This window comes from Erinaceus europaeus, chromosome 12, assembly GCF_950295315.1.
Source record: "Erinaceus europaeus chromosome 12, mEriEur2.1, whole genome shotgun sequence".
NCBI lineage: Eukaryota > Metazoa > Chordata > Mammalia > Eulipotyphla > Erinaceidae > Erinaceus > Erinaceus europaeus.
Window position 1 is genome coordinate 39333235 of NC_080173.1, and position 22183 is coordinate 39355417.

The window sequence follows — 22183 nt, forward strand, 5'->3', positions numbered from 1 at the left end:
CTCTATTTTCAACCACCAGGTTCCAGATGCTAGCATGATGCTGACCAGACTTCCCTGGACAGACAACCCCACCAATGTGTCCTGGAGCTCTGCTTCCCCAGAGCCCTTCCCCACTAGGGAAAGAGACAGGCTGGGAGTATGGATCGACCAGTCAATGCCCATGTTCAGCGGGGAAGCAATTACAGAAGCCAGACCTTCAACCTTCTGCACCCACAGTGACCTTGGGTCCGTACTCCCAGAGGGTTAAAGAATAGGAAAGCTGGGAGTCGGGCTGTAGCGCAGCAGGTTAAGCGCACGTGGCGCAAAGCACAAGGACCGGCATAAGGATCCCGGTTTGAGCCCCCGGCTCCCCACCTGCAGGGGAGTCGCTTCACAGGCGGTGAAGCAGGTCTGCAGGTGTCTATCTTTCTCTCCTCCTCTCTGTCTTCTCCTCCTCTCTCCATTTCTCTGTCCTATCCAACAATGACAACAACAATAATAACTACAACAATAAAACAACAAGGGCAACAAAAGGGAATAAATAAATAAAAATAAAATATTAAAAAAAAAAAGAATAGGAAAGCTATCAGGGGAGGGAATGGGATACAGAGTTTTGGTGGTGGGAATCATGCTGAGTTGTACCCCTCTTATACTATGGTTTAGTCAATGTTTCCTTTTTACAAATAAAAAATAATAATAGTAATAATGGGGCTGGGTGGTAGTGAACCTGGTTGAGTGCACATGTTACAATGTGCAAGGACCTGGGTTCAAGCCCCCAGTCTACACCTGCAGGGGAAAAGCTTTGCAAGTGGTGAAGCAGTGTTGTAGGTGTCTCTCTGTCTCTTTCCCTATCTTCCCCTTCTCTCTAAATTTCTGGCTGTCTCTATCCAATAAATAAAGATAATAAAAATACTTTTAAATAACAGTAACAACAAAAACAAAGAATAGTTTCCAACAGGGTGCTTCTGAGACTAATAATCTCATTAGGATGTATGCCAAATTTTATCAAATATATTTATTTTGAAGCAGATATACTGGTAGGCAAGCAGACAATTTATCTTAGCCAGAAGTTACAATATACATTATACTAAATAAGGATTCTATATTAAAACTTCTAAAATATTTCACACTGTTCAGAAGGAATCATAGCTTAATCAGCCATTTTCTAGTATAATGATCAGTTCTTTTAAAAATATATTTACTTTATTTTTGTTTTAGTTTTTTTGATGAGAGAGAGAAAAAGAAAAAGTGACCACAGCACCGAACTTCCTTCAATGTGCTGGGGGCTGTGTTCAAATCTGGGTCATATATACAGCAAAGCAGCACACTCTCCAGGTGAGCTATTTCACTGGCTCCTGATTAATTATTGACATCTTGTACTGTGAAAAGGACATGACAGACTTTGGACAACATCAATGAAACAAATTAATTGAGCGCAGCAGACTACACATCCTATAAGGTGATTATATCCTCTGACCCAGTGGGCTTGGCAGGAAATTTTCCCATGGGACTGAAGTATCTTGGCCACACACCTCAGGAGGTCCTCTTCCCATATCCTCTATCCCCTTCACTGTGCCAGCTGCTGTAGCCCATGCAGTTCTCCAAATTTCTCCAGCAGATCCATTGTCAGCCCCTCATATGAGGCTCTCCACCTCCAATGCCCTCCATAGTCAAAGTTTCTTGTCCATGACAGGAAAAGTTCTCTCCCTGTTTGGTTCTGTAGGCTTAATTTAACTACAAGGGGAGCTACCTGAGGTTTTAAGCAAGTGCAGTTTCCTTGCCTTGTGCTACAAAAGTAATAAACCTAAAGATTTGCCCTTGTCAGTCCACCAACTCACATCTTTATGCCCCTGAAACAGCATCAGTATTATTATAAGTACAGATATTATAGCACTTGATAAAAGCAAGTTAAGTTTCATACGATTGAAGATTCTGTAATTCCTATGCTGTAAAAATGATAGGTGATAGATGAAATTGGCAAATGTCTTCTAGGAAGCCCTTGGATTTATAGGATACTCTGAGCAACACTAGTCACAAAGATCACTGTGGAGAGTCACAGAGACTGTCACCAACTAAACACAAGTCAAGATGGGCATGGGTAAGGAAGGAGAAAGACTGATGGCCATGAGATGCATCAACTTCTGGAGGTCAGATCCTCAAGTTCCAATGGGTGAGGACAGGATGAACCTACACACTGCCCCAGTCGCTCAAACATCAAGGAGGGCTTGTGAGACTAAACTTCACTTTGTACTACCAAACAGCCTGGGCAGTGCTGAGCCTTTAAAGCCTCAGACAGTGATGGTGCAAACAACAGGGATGGGATGTCCCCTGATCTATGAACTGAATTAATCCTCAAGTGGTTCTAAGACTCCTTTATAGCCCCAAGGGTTGAGGTTTAGCCTTGGGAAGTTTCCTCACCCAGCCTAAAGCTCTAAGATCTGTGGAAGACAGCTGGTCTGAGTATCCTCACTACAGAGGAATGTTAAGAGTGGGTGGTGGTGGCGAATTTTAGTAAAAGTGATTGGTAATGACTTTTCTGTTTGATCATGATGCATTTTTCAGGTTTCCTTGTTATTTGGGTAGCATTTTAAAATTGTTGGTTCATTCACCATTTAATAGAGGCAGAATTCAAGCAAGTAGAAGATTGAACAGGATGATTCTTCAGTTGTAAGCAGCCTGGAGAAAGAACAGAATCCATGTTACTCTGCTGGATTAGTAATGCAGAAACTATAAACTCAGTGACCTACCACAGTGAAGGCCACTGTTTGAACTTTAAAAATGACCCTCAGTCAAATGCTAGGAAAGGGAATCAATAAAATCAAGCCCAAACATCTAACAAAATAACTATGAGCTGTGGAAAAAACAAAGTCTCTGGAGACTATTTGCAACTACAATAAATAAGGAATCTTCAAGTAAACATAGGAAGATAGGCTTAGAGTCATCTAAAATAAACAGGTGACTGAAAATAATAATAGTAATATAAACAACAACAAACATGGAGAACAGAGAAGCAGAAAAGAGGAAAAGACAACCAAATTTTTATCTAGTTAATCCTGAATCCCAAGGCATCTGCCCAGAGTGATGAGTACTGAGAGATCTGAAATTATCTGGGGAAGCACAGCCACCTTCTCAGGAACTGAGAAGAGGTCTCATCCCAGAGTCAGATTCAAGTTTGTTGGGCATTATGCCAGCTCCCCTGCATTGCTTGATACTATGGCCTATTTACATAATCATTGTTTTGCCTGAAAGATCCCCACCCATGCCTTCAGGGTACAAAAATCCCGCCAGCCTTCTACCTTCCCAGAGTGCCTTGTTACCACCCCCTTTCCTAGCCAATCCCGTTCCCGACTTGCCACTTCTGTTTTTACCCTTTAAAGCCCACTGCTGTTCCTGGTTTCACTCTCTTTCTCTTCTGCATCCTGACCTGGAGAAGACCTGGAGAAGGGCTGGCGTGCATAGTGGGAGGCAGCCATTTTGCTAGCTCTGTGTGGCCTAGACCCGCTGTACTCACACCTGACTCTGAGGTGTCCGCATCAATAAAGAACTGTATTACCACGCCACCATGAGTTCCTCGTCTCTCTCCAGCGAAGCTAGCCTGGCACAAGTTAAGTCATAATCTCTTCCTATTGCTCTCACTAGACAGTCTCATAAACTGCTGCTTTCTGAGACCCTCCTAGAGAGAGGCTTGACTGTCAAAACCTTCTGTGAATTCTGGCAACCCAGGCCTGTCCCAACCTGTCTTGGCAGCATGTTGGCAGAGGTGGCAACAGTGAGCATGTACCTCCAAATATTCCAGAAGGTGAGGAAACCCTATCTTAAGCCAGGCTCAGGATCCACATCTTTGGAAGGAGCAAGACAGAGAGAGAGGACATGGATCTCAGGAGTGAAGGCAGAGAGTCCCAGACTGCACATAGGGCTCTGACTCACTGAGCCCGCTACCCTGAATGCCAAAGTCAGACTTTTAAAGGCCTCAATGAAACAAAGAAACATTGACCAAGAGCTTGTTTGAAGATTATTTATGAGTCATGGAATAGTGAATTTGCAGTCTAAGTGGTGGCCACAGGTTTGATTGGTCAGTTAGCATTCCCAACAGGAAAACTGAGCAGGTAGGGCAGATGAAGCAGGTGGACACACAGACTTTTTTTCTAGAAAGATTTACCATCACCTTCATATACTCCTGAGGCTTCAGCAACCCATCCTCAAGCTATAAAATCTGTAGGTGAGGGAGTCGGGCTGTAGCGCAGCGGGTTTAAGCGCAGGTGGCGCTAAGCACAAGGACCCGCATAAGGATCCTGGTTCAAGCCCTGGCTCCCCACCTGCAGGGGTGTCGCTTCACAAGCGGTGAAACAGGTCTGCAGGTGTCTATCTTTCTCTCCCTCTCTCTGTCTTCCCCCTCCCCTCTCCATTTCTCTGTCCTATCCAACAACAATGACAACAATAATAACTACAACAATAAAACAACAAGGGCAACAAAAGAACAAAAGGGAATAAATAAATAAAAATAAATATATACAAAATATTTTTTAAAAAATCTGTAGGTGAGTTTTAACACTTAACACTTAGTGTGGAATTTAACGCTCGAAGTTTTAGTTTTCATACCAGGCCTAGAGTGTGAGACAAGTAAGCTGAACATTCTTCTTTCAACAAACTCTTAAGCTCCAGCTGTAGAAAAACAAATAATTGAACAGATACACACCCCAACCAGCCCTACTTTACACAGGAAAAGAAAACAAGGAGCTCCTACCTGACTCTGGACAGACAGAGCAGGGTCTTGAGGGCTGATGTTCATCACTGTTTACTGGAAGACATAGTCTGAACTGCCCGAAAGAGCACCACAGCCTTTCTCCTTAGCACACCTTGGAAACTTCTGAGGAAACCCAAATGATTTCAAATGCAACTGACATCTCTGGCTCCACCAAAGCTGAGGCAATGTCAGCTGGGTCAACCCCCTTCAAATTTTAAAAGATCAATCAACAAGAAAGAGAAAGAGAGAGAACACTAAAGCATCACTCTGGCACATGAGATACCAGGATCGAACTTGGAACCTCATGCTTGAAAATCCAATGCTTTATCCACTGCACCACCTACTGGACTGTCCCTTTCAAACTGTAAATACAAAGCAGACACTTCTATGAAATGCTTACTTTTCACCTCTCTGCCAAGCCCATTCTTCACTGTCCCATATTTTCCAATGTTGGTTGGCTGAGGGCTCCAACACAATTGTTATCGCCCATTTTCCCCTCCCATCCTTCCTCTTCATCCTCACACCTTCATCTTCACTCCAGAGGTGCACTGACAGCAGGGAAGACGGAGGTCATGGGATTAGCAAACCCAGGTCTCCAGTAATTGAGTACCAAGGACAAACTCTCTTTATGGCCAAATGTTCACATCTCCCTCACCAAAGCTACTGCAACATGACCATGATCAGCCACCACTGACCATGATCAGCCACCACTGATTCTCCTCCACAGCCGCCTCAGGCTGATTTCATGTACATTCAAGAGCATGACTACAACTAAAACACCAGTTGTATAAGGATCAATGGATTAGGTGGTTCCAAACTCTGCAAGTTCTATAGTTTTAAACTGTTCAGTTGATGGTTGGCAAATAAACTGGAATAATCTAGGCTTTGTGGGTCATAGAGTCACTCTTGCAGCTGTTCAATTTGGCAACTGCAGCACACAAGCAGGAAGAGACTAGAAGTGAGGGAGTAGGGTGTGAGTGGACCCCAAGAAACATCTATAAGCACCTGTGCAAGCTCGTAGGTGACAGCCTGTAACTTCAGCCCAGACTCTGACAGTGAGCATAAAGGAAGCACTGATTACAGAGTCAGAGATGCTCCCAGAAGATAAGCCAGGTTCATAGGAGGGGCACCAGGCTCCGTGAGGTGGGAATACCTACCTTGATCAGCACAGCTGCCATGACACCCAGGAAGGCGAGCACCAGGAGGCCAATTTTGCCCTTGTTGAAGCGTTTCAGGATGAAAAACTTAGCCCATTCCACCTTTGACTGAGTGTTAGGAGGGTATCTGAGCTTGTTAGCACTTTCTCTCTTGAGACTCTTGACTAAACAGGGCCGCCGGTGAGAAAATGTGTCGAAGCTGTGTTTCCCATGGTACGCTCCCATCCCACTGGAGCCTGGAAAGAATGAAAACAGACAAAATGGGCTCCACTGCAAGAGACACTTCTCTGTCTAAATGCTTCTGTTCTACGTAGTCTGGGGTGTCACTGGGAAACTTCTTGGCCACTTTGAGTAGGAGTGTATAGGAGATCCAAGCTCTGAGGTGCCAGGTTCAATCCAGCTCTGGTTTATGGTGGTACTGGGGATTAAAGCCTTAAGAATGAAACTCTTTTGCATAAACATTATCCTGTTTCCTTCCTTTCTTCTTTCCTATCACTCCCAGAGAACTATCTCTTCTCTCTCACCTTATCTTAGTAAGTGCATTCTCTAAGTCACAAAAAAAATGAACACTGGGTACTGGCTGAGTAAGTATGCAGCATTTGTATGCTAGAACAGTATGTAGTTATTAAAAATCATACTGTCACATGGGTAATAAGCATTGCAGGAAGACATTCATACATACCTGGGTGCATACATATGCAGGCAAAAGAATTCCAAGGACATATACCAGAAACTGTCATTAAACAGTGGGGTTATGGGAGACCGGCGGTAGCGCATCCGGTTAAGCGCAGGTGGCGCAAAGCAAGGACCCGCATGAGGATCCTGGTTTGAACCCCCGGCTCCCCACCTGCAGGGGAGTCACTTCACAAGTGGTGAAGCATGTCTGCAGGTGTCTATCTTTCTCTCCCCGCCGTCTTCCCCGCCTCTCTCCATTTCTCTCTGTCCTATCCAACAACAACGACATCAATAATAACTACAGCAATAAAAAAACAAGGGCAACAAAAGGGAATAAATAAATATTTAAAAAAATAGTGGGGTTATGGGTAATCTATATTTTTATTCTTTGAATTCTTCTTTTTCATGTCGTCTTTAAAAAGCTTGTATTGCCCAAATAATGTGATGATAACAATAACTACCCATTGTCTTCTTGGACCCTAAGACAGTAGGAACCTCACATTTCCACTATAGAGCCTATATTTTCCCCAGTTCTGGAACCTTATGGTGGGGCGCACTTTCCTGCATGCTTCTCTCAATTCATATCAAATAATATTGCATCCGCTTCTTCTTTTAGCGTTTGCCATTACATCCGCTGATCACAACCTAATCAACGTAACAAGTACCACCGCAGCATGCTTCACTTCAGACTGTGTCCAGAGACTTCACGTGTGGAATGACAACCCTTCAGCTTCATTACTCGGGTGAGACCTTTCCTTTCATAGTATTCTCTAATTCCATTCCAGGTGGTTTACTTCCTAACAAAGTCCCAAAACCTAGATATAGATAGACCATGTCCCCTGAAATAGAGCATATGTTCACACATCTCCATAAACTAGGGCAAACTATATAGCTGAAAGCAACAGTACATAGTAGTCTGCAGTGAGTACCCCCCAACACTTCATCTGCACTATTCCAGTCTTTAGGTCCATAACTGTTCAACAATTTGTTTGGCTTTGTATGTTAACTCTCTTTTCAGCCACCAGGTTCCAGATGCCAGCAGGATGCCGACCAGACTTCCCTGGACTGACGACCCTACCAGTGTGTCCTGGAGCTCTGCTTCCCCAGAGACCCACCCTACTAGGGAAAGAGAGAGACAGGCTGGGAGTATGGATCGACCAGTCAACATCCATGTTCAGCGGGGAAGCAATTACAGAAGCCAGACCGTCAACCTTCTGCACCCACAATGACCTTGGGTCCATGCTCCCAGAGGGATTAAGAATGGGGAAGCTGGGAGTCAGGCTGTAGCGCAGCAGGTTAAGCGCATGTGGCACAAAGCACAAGGACCGGCATAAGAATCCCGGTTCAAACCCCGGCTCCCCACCTGCAGGGGAGTTGCTTCACAGGCGGTGAAGCAGGTCTGCAGGTGTCTATCTTTCTCTTCTCCTCTCTGTCTTCCCCTCCTCTCTCCATTTCTCTCTGTCCTATACAACAACGACTACAACAATAAAACAACAAGGGCAACAAAAGGGAATAAATAAATAAAATAAATATTAAAAAAAAAAAAGAATGGGGAAGCTATCAGGGGAGGGGATGGATATAGAGATCTGGTGGTAGGAATTGTGTGGATTTGTATCCCTCCTATCCTATGGTTTTGTTAATGTCTCCTTTTTCAAATAAATAAGTAAATAAAAAAATTAAAAAATAAAAGCTGTATTGCTTCTCATCAAGGGAAAGGAAAGAAGATTTCTCTGTCTGCCTGTCTCTCTCTCTCTGTACCACATTACTGCTCAGGTCAGGCTTATGGTGGTGCAGAGGACTGAACCTGGGACCTCAGAGCCTCAGGCATGAAAGTCTTATTGCATAACTGCTCATGCCACCCTTGTGGCAGAAAAGAAAGTCAGCTAACAACTATCAGCTGAGCCACTGAGAAGCAGTCTGAAACTAAAACACACAGAGAGAAGCATACCGGAACTGCTTCTAGACCTCAGTGTTAGAGGTTTATTTGGAGACTCCAATCCCTAGGGGCAAAGGAAACTAACACGAGAATAAATAAGTAGAATAACTTAAAATTAAAGGGCTTTTGTACATTGAAAGAACCTTCCACAGTATAAAAAGGCAGTCCGGGGCTGGGTGCTGGCACATCTAGTGAGGTGCACATGTTACCATGTGTGAAGACCTGGGTTCAAGCCCCTGGTCAACACCTGTGTGTGTGTGGGGGCTTCACAAGTGGTTAAGCAGTGCTGCAGGTGTTTCTCTTTCTTCTTCTTCTTTTTTTAAACTACTTTATTTATTTATTTATTTATTTATTTATTTATTTATTTATTTATGAGAGAGGGGGAGAGACAGACCAGAGCACTGCTCAGCTCTGGCTTATGATGGTGCTGGGGACTGAACCTGGGACCACAGAGTCTCAGGCATGACAGTTATAACCATTACGCTATCTCCTCAGCCATCCCTCTTTCTCTTCCCTCCCCCTTTTGCTATTTTTCCTATCAAATTTTTAAAAATTATGGAATAAACATTCAGGTTGGGGGAGATAGTATAATGGTTATGCTATCACCTGAGGCTTCAAAGTCACAGGTTCAATGCCCCACACCACCATAAGCCAGAGCTGAGCAGTGCTCTGGTATTTCTCTGTGTGTGTGTGTGGCTGTCTCTGCCTCTCTCTCAAAGATAAAATAAAATACTAAAACAAAAACAAACAAAAAAACCCATTGAGTAGAATACTATTCTGCAATTAAAAAGGATGTCACATCAACCAGGACTCAATGGATAGAACCGGAGGTGATTATGCTTAGTAAAATGTGAGGTGCGAGACAACTATGGGATGGTGTCACTCGTATGTGATTAACAGAGGGTAGGGTGGGCACAAGAGCATTGTCAGTTCACATATATGCAAGTAAAACTCCATTCTTGAAATCTTACAATTTTATAATCCAATGCTAAATGATCACTAATAAAAAAATACTTAAAAAAATAAAGAATCGAGGAAGTGAAACAATAGTAACTCTAGCCCAAATCCCACACACCATCCATGCTCCTACTTATACCCTCTCTACCCAGCATCTAGTCCATCAGTCTGTTCTGCTGCTTGTTGGCCTTCTCACTACTGAGTACCACCCTGTGCTGGGTAGACCACACTGGAACAGCAGCTATCTGCCTCCAGAATTCTGAACCTGTCATTCACTTTAAAAAAAAAAAGAGGGATAAGGCCAGGTAGTGGTACACTTGGCACAGAGCACATGCCACCATGTGCAAGAACCAAAGCTAGTCTCCACCTGCAGGGGAAAAATTTCACAAGCAGTGAAACAGTACTACAGAAGTCTCTCTCTCCCTATTTCCCCCTTCTCTCTAAATTTCTCTATCAAAAACAAATAAATTAAAATAAAAAGAGGGGTTTCCTAATGAATCTGAGACCTAGTTGTTGGCCAATATATATAGATGTCTTAAGTCTGGGAGAAGTAAATTAACCAGTAGGCCAACAAAAGCAGCCATGGGGACAGGAGAAGGAGACAAATGTGGCACAGGCCCAGGCAGGAGTGGAAGGTGGCTTCAAGGATCACTCCAAGAGAGGACAAGTAAGCAAAGGCCACTAGCCTCAGCAGCTATTCCAACAGCCAAAGATTGCTATCTGCTGTTATGCAGGAAAGACTACTCACCCACTCCTCCAAAGGGCAGGGAAGTTAGTGTGAAGTGCATGATGACATCATTGGCCGTCACGCCACCACTGGACGTTTCATTGATCATCCGCTTGATGAGCTGAGGGATGGAGCAAGATCTCAGGTCAGTGGTGCCAGAGTGAAGGGCTGAGCACTTCACTCTGACAAGAGTGAAGACAAGAGTCTTGACTGTTGGTGCGAACTGTACCCCTCTTATCCTATGGTCTTGTCAGTGTTTCCATTTTATAAACAAATTTTTTTTAAAAGAGTCCTGGCTGCATGTGTGGGCAAGGCTATTGGTTTTCTTTTACTTTATGGGGTAGAGACTTCAAGGGAGATTCACTTAATCACCACCTTGAGTTGGATTACCCTAAAAAGGAACAAAGGAAGGTGCGTGTATGTGTGTGTGTGTGTGTGTGTGTGTGTGTGTGTGTGTGTCTGTGTGTGTGTAGATCAAAGCTCTGAGGTGCCAGGTTCAATCCAGCTCTGGTTTATGGTGGTACTGGGGATTAAAGCCTCAGAAATAAACTCTTTTGCATAAACATTATGCTGTCTCCCCAACCCTGTACCATATTCTTTCTTTACTTTTATTCATTTATTTTTTGCCTCCAGGGTTATTACCATGGCTCAGTGCCTGCACTATGAATCCACTGCTCCTGGCGGCCATTTTTTTCCATTGTCATTTTTGTTGTTGCTGTTACTGGTATTGTTGTTGCTGTTGTTGCTGTTATTGGATAGGACAGAGAGGAGGAATTGAGAGAGGAGGGGAAAATAGGGGGAAAAGAAAGACACTTACAGACTTGCTTCACCGCTTGTGAAGTGACCCCCCTGCAGGTGGAGGGTATCATATTCTTTCAAAAAAATTTAACATTAACTCTACTCTAGATGATAGCAAATACTCAGTAGGTATCATTGAGTCTTTGTGTATGTGTGTGCTTTGTTTTGTGTTTTGTTTTTACCAGAGCACTGCTCAGCTCTGGTTTATGGTGGTTTAGGGGATTGAACCTGGGATTCGGAGCCTCAGGCCTGGTAGTCTCTTTGCATAACCATTATGCTATCTACCCTGGCCCTTCATTGAGCCTTTAGTGTAAATAATATTAAAGATTTCAGAGAACTGCAGCCTGGGAGGTGGTACTGTTGATAAAGTGATGGACTTTCAAGCATGAGGTCCTGTGTTTAATCCCTGCACAACATGTGCAGAATGATGCTCTGGTTCTCTCTATCCTATTTCTCATTAAAAAACAAGCAAGCGGGGGCTGGGTGGTAGCACACTGGGTTAAGTGCACATAATGCGAAGCACAAGGATCCTAGTTCAAGCCCCTGGTTCCCCAACTGCAGAGAGGTCACTTCACGAATGGTGAAGCAGGTCTGCAGGTCTATCTTTCTCTCCCTCCTCTCAATTTCTTTCTGTCCTATCCAGCAACAGCAACAACAACAACAATGGAATAAAGATGGCCTTCAAGAGCAGTGGATTTGTAGTGTAGGCACCAAGGCCCAGTGATAACTCTGGAGGCAAAATCAAACAAACAAACAAAACCCAAGAAAGTAAACAGACAAAAACTGAGTGTCCTTTCCATTTTAGAAGACATAAAGAACTGACCCAAGACCTGAGTAGGCACAGGGACACTTTGTCAGCTGTCCTCTCACCCAGTGGGAGTTCTTTCCAGACTAGACTGCAGCTGCCACAAGGGATCCCCAAAATAGGAAGCAGTAGCTGGGCAGTTACTACAGAAGACTTGAGGCTTCCCTGGCCCTGACACTCTTTCCACGTCACTGAAACAGAGGCCAGTTTGACAGTAGCCCTTTTTTCATTGGGCTCACATACCTGGCCTCACCTGCCCCACAACTTCATGAGCACATGACAACCTGACCTTTCCTATCAGAACCTTTCCAGAAAATGGTTCTGCTTATGTTTCCCCTTAGACCATAAGGGGTGCTATCACAGAGATGTAGAGGGGAAGAGATCGAGTGAAAGAGACCACAGGACAAAAGCTTCCTTCAATGCAGCAGGGGTTGGGTTGTGCACAGGGCAGTTTCACTGTCCACTGGCACCCAGCCTACTTGTCTACCTTAAGACCACTGTCTTTGTGACCATAAATCAGGGCCCTGTGTGAAGCTGCAACTGCTCACCCTGTGGGGCATGGTGGAGGGTGGGCTCAGTGGAGGTAGTTCTACCATTCTAGCAAAAACAAATGTCGCTGGAGAACTGAAGTGCTATTTCCTGGGCAGTGCTAGAGCTCCCTGCCACAAACAGCCTTCACATGAGTGATTGCCACAGCTATCAGTAGGAGGGGTGGCTCTTGCACAAGAAAGCCCTGTGAGCTACCTCAGAAAGGCCTCCTAACAATGGGGCTGGTGAGTTTTCCAATTAGACAATGATATTTGTGAACTAAAAACCTGTGACACCCACCCTGAAGACTCAGCTGTCCTCAGGGAGTATGACAAAGGTTGCAGTGCTAACCCTTGGATCTCATTAGCCAAAATGCCAACAGGAGTACACATGGCTTCACAGAGCTGACTCTGACAATCGTCAGTAAGGGTAAAGAATTCTTGGGATGTGGTTTATGGTGGCAGCTTATGATAAGGAGGTGCTTTCTGCCCAGCTTACCTGACTGTTATGAGAAAACACATAGAGGGCGAGGGGCTTTTCACGTTTATTGATGAATTGTATGGCTTCATCTGCATTCTTTACAGGCACTATGGGAAGAATGGGCCCAAAAATTTCTTCTTGCATCACCTTGGTTTCAGGGTCCACGTCACTAAGTATTGTTGGGGCTGTGGAAGAGAGGAAGAGAGAGGCAAAATGAAAATGCTAATGCAGGAGGTAGAACAACAAAAGCACTCATATCATACTTGTTTTACTAAGTCACTTGTTCATGACTTTCCCACTTCCATCCAATTATTAGCTACTGAAACACATCCTGAATATTTTTTTTTAATATTTATGTATTTATTCCCTTTTTGTTGCTCTTGTTGTTTTATTGTTGTAGTTATTTTTGTTGTAGTTATTGATGCTGTTGTTGTTGGATAGGACAGAGAAATGGAGAGAGGAGGGGAAGACAGAGATGGGGAGAGAAAGACACCTGCAAACCTGCTTCACCGCTTGTGAAGCAATTCCCCTGCAGGTGGGGAGCCAGGGGCTCAAACTGGGACCCTTAAGCTGGTCCTTGCGCTTTGCACCATGTGCATTTAACCTGCTGCACTACTGCCCGACTCCTCCTGAATATTTTTTAAAATTTATAAAAAGGAAATATTGACAAGACCGTAGGATAAGAGAGGTACAACTCCCACCACCAGAACTTCGTATCCCATCCCCTCCCCTGATAGCTTTCCTATTCTTTATCCCTTCGGAAGTATGGACCCAGGGTCATTATGGGATGCAGAAGGTGGAAGGTCTGGCTTCTCTAATTGCTTCTACCCTGAACATGGGCATTTGGCAGGTTGATCCATACTCCCAGCCTGTCTCTCCCTTTCCCTTGTGGGGCAGGGATCTGGGGAGATGGGGCTCCAGGACATATTGGTGAGGTATATCCTGAGTATGTAAATGAACTGCTGTGCCAATTAAATGTCTCCAAGCATGTGGATCAGAGACCCTTGTGGAATAGCAAGATATATACCTGGGTGTGGCCTATTCATACTAAACTCAATTCAAGAGAAATTCTATTTTCACTTAACTGGGTGTACCACTACCCGGCCCCCTCCATTCATAGACATGTTCACATGTAGCAGGTTATGTTTACATCTTGAGATTGATTAATGAGAGAGAGAGAGAGAGAGAGAACCACAGTATCATTCTGGCACATAATGTTCTTGAGTACTGAACTCAGGATCTCATGCTTTCAAGTCTTTCACTTTTCCATTGTACCACCTGTACTGGGCCACAATATCACTGCAAATTCTTGCATATTTTTTCACTGACTTTTACTGTAACTCCATGAAGACAAAGAAAAAAAACCTGCCACTGGATAATTGTGGAACAATTAGTTGTGTTACTAATTGTGGAACAGTGGCTACTTCCTTATGCTGTTTTTACTGTGTGTGTGGAAGTGGGGTGGGGTTGGGGAGGGGGAGGGGCTTGGACTTAACATGATTTGATTGCTGTTCTGGAGTTAATTTTAAAAAACAAAGAAATTCTATCTTTTTCTCCTCCTCTCTGTCTTCCCTTCCTCTCTCCATTTCTCTCTGTCTTATCCAACAACGATGACAACAATAATAACTACAACAATAAAACAACTAGGGCAACAAAAAAGAATCAATAAATAAATATTTAAAAAAAGAGAGAGTATTTTTATTTCAGATAGACAGAGAAGGAAAGAGTGGGAAATAGGGCCAGGCAGTGGCATACTTGGTTAAGTACACACATTACAGTGCACAAGTACCCAGGTTCAAGCCCCTAGCACTCACATGTAGGGGAAAGCTTTGTGAGTGGTAAAGCATGGCTGCAGCTGTCTCTCTGTATCTTTACCTCTCTATATCCCCTTTCCTCTCCTCTTAATTTCTCTCTGTCTCTATCCAATACTAAATAAATAAACAAATGATTAAAAAGAAAAAGAATCCCCCCCAAAAAAAAGAGTGGGAAAAACACTACAGCACTGCTCCACCTGGTGTTCCCAAGTAGTGCCAGGGCTTGAACATGGGGCATCATGCATGGAAAGGCACACGCCCTATGGCACGAGCAATCTTCCAACCTCTGTTTCTACAGTCTTAAACTGGGAATAAATGTAAAGCTCTATTCTGTTTCTCTGAGTTGCAAAGTAGAACAAATAAATAAATAAATAAATTAGACTGTTGGGGAAATAATATAATGGTGACTTTCATCCTTGAACATACAAAGTCCCTCTTTTAATCCCCAGGACCACCATAAGTCAAAGCTGAGCAGTGCTCTGGTGACAAACAAAAATAAACAATCAAAGCAAGCAAACAAACAAAAAAACTAAAGTTCATAAACAAAACAGCTATTGTAACACAACTAGTATCTTTAACATACATATATATACATATATATAAAAATATATATCTTTAAAAGCAGTATACAGGGGCCAGGTGGTGGTGTACCTGGTTGAGCGCACGTTACAATGAGCAAGGACCCACGTTTAAGCCCCCAGTCCCCACCTGCAGGGGGAAAGCTTTGTGAGTGGTGAAGCAGTGTTGCAGGTGTGTCTCTCTGTCTCTCCCTCTCTACCACCCCCTTCCCTCTCAATTATGGGCTGTTTCTATCCATTAAATAAAAACAAAAGAGATAATAAATAAATAAATAAATAAATAAATAAATAATAGAAGCAGTATACTGGGAGGTCGGGTGGTAGCGCAGTGGGTTAAGCGCACATGGCACAAAGCATATAGACCAGCATAAGGATCCCGGCTCGAGCCCGTGAACTGCAGGGGTCACTTTAGAAGCAGTGAAGCAGGTCTGCAGGTGTCTATCTTTCTCTCCCCCCTGTCTTCCCCTTCTCTCTCAATTTTGATTTATCTCTGTCCTACACAACAACAACAAGGGCAACAATATTATTACTAACAATAATAACAACAGTTAAGGGCAACAAAAATGGGGAAAAGTGGCCTCCAGGAACAATGGGTTCATAGTGCAGGCACCAAGCCCCAGTGATCACCCTGCAGGCAAATAACAACAACAACAACAACAACAACAATAATAAAAGCAGTATACTGGAAAAGCATTTCAATTGAAACCCTATAGTGGGGGTTGGGTGGGCAGTGGTAGCACAGCAGGTTGAGTGCACATGGTGTGAAGCAAAAGGACCGCTGTAAGGATCCTGGTTTGAATCCCCAGCTCCCCACCTGAGGGGGGGAGGATCGCTTCACAAGCGATGAAGCAGGTTATCTTTCTCTCCTCCCCCTGTCTTCCCCTCCTCTCTTAATTTCTCTCTATTCTATCCAACAACAACAACAATAACAATAACAGAGGTTACAAAATGGAAAAAATGGCCTCCAGGAGCAGTGGATTCATAGTGCAGGCATCGAGCCCCAGCAATAACTTGGGAGGCCAAAAAAATAAATAAACCCTATAGTGGGTGGGGTGGCACATCCAGTTGAGTTTACACATTACCATGTGCAGGGAGGGACCCAGGTTCAAGCCCTGCTCTCCACTTGCAAATGGTGAAGTAACTCTGCAGGTATCTATCTCCTATTTTCACCCCCTCCCCTCTTAATTTCTCTTTGTTCTATTCTTCTTCTAGCATTTGCCCTTCTTCTGTAGCCAGTCAACAGCATCAGGTTGAGCCTGATGTAAAGTTTCGAGACCTCCTTTGAATCTGGAGAGGTGGCAGTCGTTGACTATGTGGGTCATAGTCTGTCTGTAGCCGCAGGGGCAGTTCGGGTCGTCTCTGGCTCCCCAGCGATGGAACATAGCGGCGCACCGGCCATGGCCTGTTCGATAGCGATTGAGGAGGGCCCAATCATAACGTGCTAGGTCAAAGCCGGGTTGACGCTTGCTTGCAGGGGTCTGTGATGAGGTGTTTGTTCTTTACCTCAGCTGACTGCCAACTCTGTTTCCAAGAGTCTGGAACAGAGAAGTTCAGTGTAGGCGTAGGAGACCAGATTGGGTGACGAGACGTCAAGCGTTGGACAGGGTGGGCGAAGATATCCGCGTATATTGGCAGGTCTGGTCGAGCGTAGACGTGGGAAATGAACTCAGATGATGCCGCATCCCGACGAATATCTGGCGGGGCGATGTTGCTAAGAACTGGCAGCCATGGAACCGGGTGGAACGGATGGTTCCAGAAATTATCCTCATGGAGTAATATAATTTGGAATCGACCAAGTGGACATGGGGGCTACGGAACCATACTGGGGCACAGTATTCTGCAGTGGAATAGCATAATGCCAGAGATGATGATCGTAGTGTGGAAGCGCTCGCGCCCCATGAGGAGCTGGCCAGCCTTGCAATGATGTTATTCCTCGCGCCCACCTTTGCTGCAGTTTTTATGAGATGTTCGTGAAATGACAGAGTGCGATCGAGAGTAATGCCAAGATAGACTGGCTGGGCTTCATGCCGGATTCTCGTATCGCCAAGCTGCACATTAAGCTCACGTGAGGCCGAGGCATGGTGTAGATGGAAAACAGATGATACCGTTTTTTGCAGTGCTAGGGATTAGTCGCCATTTTTTACAGTAATCAGATATCAGAGACATGTCTTTCGTGAGTGTTTCCTCGAGGATGTCGAACTTCGATGCCTGAGTTGCACAGCAGATGTCATCAGCGTAGATGAACTTCCTTGAAGAAGTTTCTGGGAGGTCATTGATGTAAATATTGAATAGCGTAGGAGCCAGAACAGAGCCCTGGGGGAGGCCACTTGAGACAAGTCTCCATCTGCTAGACTTGTCACCCAGATGCACCCGGAATCTTCTGTTTTGGAGAAGAAACGATATAGTGTTGGCCACCCATGGAGGCAGGCATCTTGAGATCTTGACTAGGAGACCACGGTGCCAAACCGTGTCATAGGCTGCTGTGAGATCAACAAAGACAGCACTCGTCTTTAAATTCTTCTGGAATCCATTCTCAATGTAAGTTGAGAGGGCCAGGGCTTGTTCGCAGGTAGATCTTCCTGGGCGGAAACCAGCTTGGGTGGGTGATAGGAATTTCTCTGTAAGATGAGAAATACGTGACAGAAGCAGCCTCTCGAGGAGTTTGTAACACACGGAGAGGAGAGAAATTGGTCTATAGCTGGCGGCCAGTGTTGGGTCTTTCTTTGGTTTCAAAACTGCTATAATCTTCGCGCGAAGCCAAACTTTGGGCATAGACTCAGATTCCAAGATGTGGGACAAGAATGAAGCGAGCTACTTCTTTGCTACGGGACCCAGGTTAAGAATGAGTTCTGGGGTGATGTTATCATAGCCAGCAGCTGTTCCCGGTTTAACCCTCTTCAAAGCATCTTCCAGTTCAGACAGCGTAAAGGGAGAGAGTTTTGGAGATGGACAAGATAACTGGAAGTGGGATGACCACTCATGGGAAATTTCTCTTTTCCAGACTGGGTCAATCTTAGCACGTCCAACTTGAGTTAGGTGACTGGCCACTGAGTTTGGAGATACGGGAGGATGGGAGACGGGAGGGGGTTGGCTACCGGCACCCAGTCTGTGAAGAAGCTTCCAGGCCTTCCTACTTGAGTGGGTGAAGTTCAGACTTTCCGTGAGTTGCTGCCAGCGGGCTTGGTGTGCTGCATCCAGGGAGGCAATGAGATGGTCAGCCACATCTGGATCGCCCGACTCATCATACTGCTTTAGTAGTTGCTCGCATTCAGCATCAAGACAAGGCGTATAGTTAGCACGTCTCCCACGAGGAATGGCTTGGGAAGCTGCTTTGAAGATGGCTTGGCGGAAGTGCCTGTAGGAATCTTCAGAGGGGATAGAGTTAATTGGAATTGCAGGAATAGATTTGTTGGTAAGATCACTGAACAGACGCCAGTTTGCTTTCCGAAAGTTCCATCTTAGTTTCTCTGAGCACAGAATCAGTGGGAGCTGGAGACCAATGTGGATGATAGCTGGGCAGTGATGACTGTGCGGGAAGATCTTGAGAACTTGTCTCGTAAATAAATAAATAGTAGAAAGGGGAGGAGGAAAAAATGGCTGCCAGGAGCAGTGAATTCATTGTGTAGGCATCAAGCCCCAGTGATAATCCTGTCTGTCTATTTGTTAATTGCTGGCAATTAAATAAATAAAAAAACTGTAGCTATTATTATATAATAACAAATAGTTACTGAAAACTATCAACTATCATTGCCCACAATGAAAAGGCGACTCTCCATTACCCACGTAGCGTGTGGCCTCATCGGTCTCCCCACCAAAGGCGATCTTCTGCCCTTCAAGCAAACTCAGTATCCTCTTAAAGTGACGAGGATTGATGATCCTCTCATAGTCAGGAGACTCCTTTACATTCTCACCATAAAATTCCTATGTAAAGCAAGAGTATCTGTCACAAGAGATCCAGGCTTCTATTTCTTGAATTTGTATAAAACCACAAAGGCCTTCAAAGCAATCTGATTTTATACCTTCATGAACTCCAACACCCTACTACCAGTCCTAGATGACAGGGAAGTCATAGAAGGAAAGAAGGAAGGAAGGGAGGAAGGAAGGAGGAAGGGAAGAAAGAAAGGGAAAGAAAGACTGAAATGTACTCTAGGTGAGTTACCCAAGGCAAGAGAACTTCAAGTCATACATCAGTATGGACTCTGTAAAGGAAAGATAAATATGTTCAACTGCCATGTTACTTTTAAACCTTGTGAGAACTCTGAATTTGCTCTCAAATCAAAATGAATCTGGTGGGCTGGGGAGATTGAATAATTGTTAAGAAAGGACTTCCATGCCTGAGATTCCATGCTCTAAGGCTCAATCCTCAGCATAACCCAGAGCTGAGCAACGCTCTGGTAAATAAAAATAAAATAATGCACTGGGCTGGTGAAATAGCTCACTTGAACAGTGTGCTGCTCTGCCATGTGTGCAACCCAATTTCAAACCTGGCTCCCCAGTGTCCTGAAGGAAGTTTTGGCACTGTGGTCTTTTTCATTCTCTCTCTCTCTGCCAGTCTCTACAAAAATAAACAAACAAAAAATATCAAGATGAGTGTTTTCCATTTACTTTCAATACTACCCTCAATTGTAGTGGATAAGACCCAATTAAGTAACCTGTAGAAAGCCAAGTTCCAGGCTGGGGAGACAGCATAATGGTGATGAAAAAAAGATTCCAATGCCTAGGGTGGGAGTAGATAGCACAGTGATTATGCAAAGAGACTCTTATACCTGAGGCTCCAAAATCCAAGTTCAATCCCCCACACCAGCAGAAACCAGAGCTGAGCAGTGCTCTGGTTTAAAAAAAAATCACACACACACACACAAAAAGATTCTCATGCCTAAGGCTTTAAGAGTCCCAGGTTCAATCTCTGGCACCACCATAAACCAGAGAAGAAAGAGGAGGAGGAGCAAAAGGAGGGGTGTGGACAGAGAGGAGGAGAAGAGGAGAAAAATAAGTAAGCAAAAAAAAAAAAATGAAAGAAAGGAAGGAAGGAAGAAGGAAAGAAGGAAGGAAAGAGAGAGAAGAGAAGAGAAGAGAAGAGAAGAGAAGAGAAGAGAAGAGAAGAGAAGAGAAGAGAAAGAAAGACTGGCTGGCTGATTTCTGGATTTCTGGGCCACAGCTCCAGAGTTCCCCATGGCTGTCAATGTGTTTCAGCATGACCTAGGGGCCCAGACTAACCAAATCATTGTATTTGAAGGGTGAGAACTGGAAACTTCTGACAAGGCTCTTCAGGGAAGTGTGGTGGAAAACTACTGTTTTAAGAGCATAAACACTTCAAAGGAAGACAGAAGGGTAGTTAGTCCCCTGAAACTAAGCTCATCAATAAACTCAACTGAGTATTCCCAGGTGAACAACTGCCACGAACAGTGAATTGATTCAGTCACACTGGTGTATCCTATTCCCTTTTCCCAACCAAACCCCCATGTTTTCAAAGTTTGGCTCAGGACACTAGCATGTAGCCTTCCTGTAGTCCTTCACTAGAAAAGTCTACACTGTACGTATGAGAACCTCATCAAATGTCTACCATAGGGCTGGCAAAATAGCTCACTTGGATAGTGCACTGCTTTGCCATATGTATGATCCAGGTTTGAGCACTGCCCCCAACACATGGAAAGAAGCTTCAGTACTGTGGTATCTCTTTCCCTCTATCAAAAAAAAAAAAAAGAAGAAGAAAAGAAAAAAAGGATACTAGGCATTGAATAAAATTATTCCTCCAAGTTACTGATCTTTTTAAGCTCTCCAAATAGCCAAGAAATGATCATCTTAATCAGCAATGGCCACTATAATACAAGGCCTCTAAATTAAGAGTGTCAACATCCTCTCAAAATGGAATGCATGTGCTAATTTTTGAAAAAGCCCAAACTAGCAAACTATTTCACTGAAAAACTAACTAGACAATTGATGTGGGTGGAACACCAACCTAGTCTCGTGCCAGTGGACACTCTGCTAAAGGCATGTAGAGCATCTTAAATTATTAGTAAGTCCAGCCTTGTATGCACCAGGGATTTCCTGAGAAGGAGGGAATTAGGGTTATGGCCTCAAGCAGTCAATAACTCCATCTCTAAGGGACTTGGAGGTGCTGGACACCAACCTTCACTGCTTCCTTGATCTTCTGCACAATCTGATCCTGAAGGGAAGGCTCACAGAGAACATAGTCAGGAGCAATGCAGGTCTGACCACAGTTCATGTACTTGCCCCAAGCTATGCGCCTGGAAGAAAAATCATCAGAGCAGTCATATAATTGAGTTTGCTGTTCACCTGTTGCACGTTTTTGTGTTGTTTGAGTGTTGTGAAGCTAGAATGCAGGTGAATATAGGCTATGGGTAGAGTACAGCACTTGTATATGTGAGCCTCAAGGTTTCGTCCCTGGCTCTACATATGCCAAAACAGTGCTGTTTACTCTCATTGTCATGTTCTCGTTCTCTCTCTCTTTCTCCCTCTCTTTCTTTCTCTCTCTCTCTCTCTTACACACACACACACACACACACACACACACAAAGTTACTGCTTGCTACAGGAAAAGAGATAAACAGTCTCCCAACGCCCTCTTCTTCCTCCAGTTCTATCAGGAGAGCACTCTAGCTAAAAGGTGTTTCATGCAGACCTCGACTCCCCAAGGCAGCAGCTCTAGGGCCTGGCTGGCAGGATACTGAGATCAAAATCAGAATGAGAGGCTGCCACTAAGTGCATCCTCCTTCCTGTGGGCCCTTCCCCCCCTACGTGGCCCTTGAAGTGGTACGGTGGATAAAGCACAGGACTCTCAAGCATGAGGTCTCAAGTTCCCTGAACCAGAGTGATATTCTGGCCTTGGTCTTTCTCTTTAATAATTGAAACTTATTAAAAAAAAAAAAAAAGAAATAGAGAAAAAGAGAAGGGAAGGAGGGCAGGAAGGAATGAAGAAATAAAGGAAAAGGAAAGAAAGAAAACCACCCATATATGGGTCCAAATCCATAATGATCTACATACT

At 44.3% G+C, this 22183-nt stretch overlaps 1 protein-coding gene across 2 annotated transcripts in view; it reads right to left on the minus strand.

The window, feature by feature from the left end:
- Nucleotides 1-926: 926 nt before the first annotated feature.
- ALDH3A2 (aldehyde dehydrogenase 3 family member A2) overlaps nucleotides 927-22183 on the minus strand; it is a 30116-nt gene continuing 8859 nt past the window's right edge. Inside the window, exons 5-11 of one of the 2 annotated variants that reach the window (XR_001601580.2) lie at nucleotides 21309-21426; nucleotides 18958-19099; nucleotides 12805-12971; nucleotides 10197-10296; nucleotides 5881-6116; nucleotides 4724-4846; nucleotides 927-2655 (exon numbers count right to left, since the gene is read on the minus strand). Coding sequence is in view for 1 of the 2 variants with exons in the window: in XM_016189604.2 (XP_016045090.2) it covers nucleotides 2641-2655; nucleotides 5881-6116; nucleotides 10197-10296; nucleotides 12805-12971; nucleotides 18958-19099; nucleotides 21309-21426 (778 nt within the window). In the remaining variant the exon portion in view is untranslated. The remainder of the gene's footprint in view (nucleotides 2656-4723; nucleotides 4847-5880; nucleotides 6117-10196; nucleotides 10297-12804; nucleotides 12972-18957; nucleotides 19100-21308; nucleotides 21427-22183) is intronic. The other variant, XM_016189604.2, reaches the window with a different exon arrangement.